This window comes from Artemia franciscana, chromosome 17, assembly GCF_032884065.1.
Source record: "Artemia franciscana chromosome 17, ASM3288406v1, whole genome shotgun sequence".
In the NCBI taxonomy this organism is placed as follows: Eukaryota; Metazoa; Arthropoda; class Branchiopoda; order Anostraca; family Artemiidae; genus Artemia; species Artemia franciscana.
The window spans coordinates 15,158,238-15,163,038 of record NC_088879.1 but is presented as its reverse complement, the minus strand read 5'-3'; the positions used below and the strand labels follow the sequence as shown (position 1 = coordinate 15,163,038).

Below are 4,801 nucleotides of genomic sequence, written 5' to 3'. Positions count from 1 at the left end.
TTACGCAGTGCTTATTCGAAAAAGTCTATTAAGAGAGCTGTGCTTTACATGAACTTAACTGAAAAATATTGACAAGTTTACAACAAAGTTGATGCATAAAATTTTTCATATATATGTATAGATACCGAAGAAAAACACAAAAGCTAACCTTTTGATTCCCGCAACAAGAAGGGATGCATAGGGCTGGTGCATTGATAAGCACATTCCATCGTCTGACATAACTTGAAGATCGCTGTCCTGTAACCGAGAAACTGGTGTTTTTTGGCCTGTCAATGGCTTCTCTTTGGTTGGTTTTAGGATTCCTGAATCCTCAAACTATAAATAATATATGTCTACCATAAAAAGAGGCTTTACAGTAGCATCAGTGAGTAAATGTTGATATAATAGAAATATTCCCAAGCTGAAATTGCCTATAAAAATGACAAATATTTTCAAAAAAGATTAGGGTGTATATCTTATTATACTGGAAAACATAAATATTTTCAAGTTAAGCTGAAAACATCTTGGCACTTATACAACAATGAAGGTTGTAATCTCTACTTGCCCAATATTGGAAAAAAAAACAACAACAAGAGATGCACAATTTCAAACGTGTAAGTTAGGTGTCCACCAATAAAACACAACTATTCTATCTCTAAGCAAGTATAGGAGCCAGATATTATTGCATATTGCCATGTGACACCCCTTTTGTGAAATGTAAATGTTTGTCATAAAAAAATGCTTGTAGTTTTGGCTACCACAAATAGTGGATGAAAAAGGCAGGTTGCCACACCAGTTTTCATGGAACAAATCCCCCGTTGAACTCAACCTTCGTTCAATTCAACCCAAGCTTAATTCAATCCCCATTCAACCTAGCTTAACCTGTTGCAGGGGATGAATGGAATAGGGGTTGAGTTGAGTGAAAGTTGACTTGCAAGCATGCTCAGTTAAAAGGAATCTAAATTAAACGATGGTTGAGTTGAGTTGAATGAGGGTTGCGTTAAACGGAGGTTGAGTTGATCACGGTTTTGAGTTGCATACGTTGAATTGAAGTGGGTTGAGTTAGACAAGGGTCGGGTTACATGGGGAAGGGCCACAACATAAAGTTGACCACGACACAGGACGTGGTCAGTATAATAAATTAAGTTAATGTTAGTTACTATCTATTAAGTCGAATAAACTCATAGCCAATATAAAAATAATTGACTGAGACTATGATTTCAGGGCTGATGACCGAAGGACAAGCTTCTTTATTGATACTGTCCTAGGGATAAAACTAAACGATCCAGGTAACTACGCACGTAGAAGAACTTGGGATTTTTTAAAAGCCATCCTTTTCTTCATTCAGATACCCATATTTTTGGACTTTTTCGTTTTGACCATTTTCCCAGGAGCCCGTCCTAGATTCTTATGTAGTTGTTAAAAATAGTTTTAAGATAAAAAACATAAACTCAGGGGTGAACACCCCCCCCCCCAGAGCGAGTGGGAAGCATTGTAAGTTATGCCCTGGGGGCATATAAGGCTCTTAGGGAAAAGGTGGTTGTATAAACTTAAGGGACTCAAATGATTTTAAATCAAATAGCGCTAGATTCTTATGTAATTGATTGAATACAAGACGGCCACAGCACAAAGTTGAACACGAGACAAAAGGCGAACGGTATGATAAAATAAGTTAATATTAGTAACTATCCATTGAGTCGAAACTAAACTTATAGCCAATATAAAAATAATTGACTGAGGCTGTGATTTCAGGGGTTATAACAGAAGGACCAACCCTTTTAATGAAACTCTCCTCGGGATAAAACTAAACGATCCAGGCAAATACGCACGTAGGAGACCTTAAGGTTTTCTTAAAAGCCATCTCTTTTTTCATTCAAATTCCCGTATTTTTACACTTTTTCATTTTGACATATTCCCCCGAGCTCACCCTAGATTCTTATGTAATTGTTAAAAATAGTTTGAAGGTAAAAAACATAAGCTCAGGGGTGAACACAACCCCCTCCCCCCAGAGCCAGTGGTAAGTATTGTAAGTTATGCCCCGGGGGCATATAAGGCTCTTAGGGAAAAGGTGGTTGCATTAACTTAGGGGACTCAAATGATTGGATATCAAATAGCGCTAGATTCTTATGTAATTGATTGAATACAAAACGGCCACAGCACAAAGTTGAACACGAGAAAAAACGTGATCGGCATAATAAAATAAGTTAATGTAAATGTTACTTACTATCTATGTTAATGTTACTTACTATCTATTAAGTCGAAACTAAACTTATAGCCAATATCAAAATAATTGAATGAGACTGTGATTTCAGGGTTAATAACAAAAGGACCAACCCTTTAATGAAACTCTCCTAGGGATAAACTAAACGACCCAGGCAAATAAGCACGTAGGAGACCTTAAGGTTTTCTTAAAAGCCATCTCTTTTTCATTCAGATTCCCGTATTTTTGCACTTTTTCATTTTGACCCTTTTCCCCCGACCCCGCCCTAGATTCTTATGCAAGTGTGTGCAGGAATTGGTATACAAAATTAGAAAGTTCTAATTACTTAGAAAGGGTACTTAAATAACGTCTGTGGTTTACCATTTACAGCATATTCAGGTAAGTTTTTCGATAAAACAAAAAGAAAAAAGAAAACAACGGTAAATCGGTTACTGTTAAACGAGGCAGCTGATTCTCTCGATATTCATCTTCTTCGGCAAAAGTTTCTTCCCATTTCTTCTTCTCTGAGGTCGAACCGAATTCGGCTTCTAAATCGATTTTATGTATCTCCGGTTGTTCTTCAATCACCCTCCGTCCTGAAAATTTCCTAATTATAGATAAGTATATATTTGTTTATTTATTTCACCTTCGCTTGTTATTTTTTTAATTGCCCTTATTCTTCCTACTTTCAACACTTTTGAAAAAACGCACCAGAGACAGTATGTTCCTCACTTGTTTTCTTCCATCCTGTACAATTTTTCACTTTGATGGTTCTCGACGACCCACTGCAACATATTCATCTGCGAGTGATTGCATGGTGTTAATCTTGGTTTCAAAATCATATACCGAATCAAAAAGTAATTCTGTAAAGTGATTTTAAATAACGAAGCTGAAATGAAATAGAAATGTTTTACGCTTAAGAAATTGAAGACAGAAAACTCTCTTTCTTTTCTCTTGACGTCACAAGTTGTTCAAAAGTCGAGAAAAAAAAGAACTGCATATTTTTTCAAGTAGATTTTTCAACCCAAAAGTGACTTTAAGAAACCTCTTTTTTTGGATTATTTCCATCAACGCTCCACAGTCTGTTCCAGCAGGTGTCAGAACAACATCTTAAGAATACGAGGTCTGCATCAAGAAGCTTCCACAGGAGCGGAGACGTAGGAACTCCCTTGGGTCTTTTAAATATAAATTAAAAAAATATCCCATTGACTTTGAATAAATAGAGTTAATTAATAAATAAGATTTTCTTAACCACTTATTTATTTGATAATTATCATCATTATCTCCGTTTTTATTATTATTATTGTTATTTTGTAAGATCAATATGGCTTTCCTTTTGAGGAGGAAGGAAGAGGGCAATGAATTATGTGTTTAATTGTTTCAATGAGGAAGTGGTTGTGTTGAAGAGTGAGGCGAGAGTAACAAAGCGTGATTAAGAAGATTTCTTAAGCTTAAGGGATTCAACGTGCAGTTTTTGCATAGAGATATTTATTTTACGTTTATTTTTTTTTTATTTATAATAATAAAAACCGACTTAAATCGGAAAATCTGAAATCTATTTCCAGAAAATCACTTTTGTTGCGAGGACCAATTAAACGTCAGAGCAACACAAAGAAAAAAGAGGAAAAGATGATACGATATTAATGATTATCAGGAATACATCCTCTTAGGATTAAGAACTTATTAATCACTATGATGAAAGAGAATACCTGCAAAATCTATGGTTAATTTCATTGCTTTTTTCGGTCCATATCTCAGCTCCTGGATTTCTTTTTCACGTTTTTCTATTTTAGCTCTCTCTGAAGCGGAGAGCCATTTATTTCTTGATGAATAGTAGTCACTTTCGTCATCAATAACATGAGTACGTCTCTCGCTAAAAAAAATAAATAAATTGGGATTGAAACTTTATTATGTCTTACGCACTCCAATGCCTAGCATGGATAAACGACAATCTTAACCAAAGAGTATGGGTAACTTATAGAACGTGGAAAATGGCACTAGTGTCGACAAAAATTGACAACGCCATCTAGCGTCTGGTTACCCAGGACATTTTTTCAAGCTTTAAAATCGTTTTGTTTTGTCAGGAACCGAAATTAAAAACTTATTACTGTCATAATCTTAGCTGTTACACTAATTACATTGATTGCTCTGATTATTATACTGGAGAAAATGCCAACTGTCACCAAAGGCTAAATGGCCTTGACAGATTTTCGGCGACACTACCGCCAGTTCCCATTTTCTTTTGACGTTTCTCACCCTCTTTTGTCTCAATAGCAAAGCTCAGAGAAACAAGAAAGCTAAAGAGCTTCGAAATACTGGATTATTTCTTTTGAGAAACTGAAAAATGACAAGCTCTAGTTTCTTTAGCAATGAGAAAAAATCTAAATTATAAGATATATGCTTAATTACGACCCTATTGCTTTAACTCCAAACGCAAAAGAAAACGAAGTGACAAAATCAACCAGAATCAGAACAGAAATGGCTTGAAACGGTGGAGAGCATCACCTTCAGACCCGTGGAAGCATGCAAAAATATCATTTAATGGCAGAAAACTTCAGCTAGAAGCTACTGCCACCCTGATTGGCAGCAACAAAGCTGCTTGACCTTTCCACTAGAAAGCAA

General features: G+C 35.7%; 1 protein-coding gene across 1 annotated transcript in view; it reads right to left on the bottom strand.

Annotated features, from left to right (window-relative positions):
- The window catches only part of LOC136037493 (activating signal cointegrator 1-like), a 35,605-nt gene that overhangs the window by 707 nt on the left and 30,097 nt on the right, over positions 1-4,801 (bottom strand). The window contains exons 5-7 of the mRNA XM_065720210.1: positions 3,889-4,052; positions 2,633-2,775; positions 126-315 (exon numbers count right to left, since the gene is read on the bottom strand). Of these exons, the coding sequence (XP_065576282.1) occupies positions 126-315; positions 2,633-2,775; positions 3,889-4,052 (497 nt within the window). The remainder of the gene's footprint in view (positions 1-125; positions 316-2,632; positions 2,776-3,888; positions 4,053-4,801) is intronic.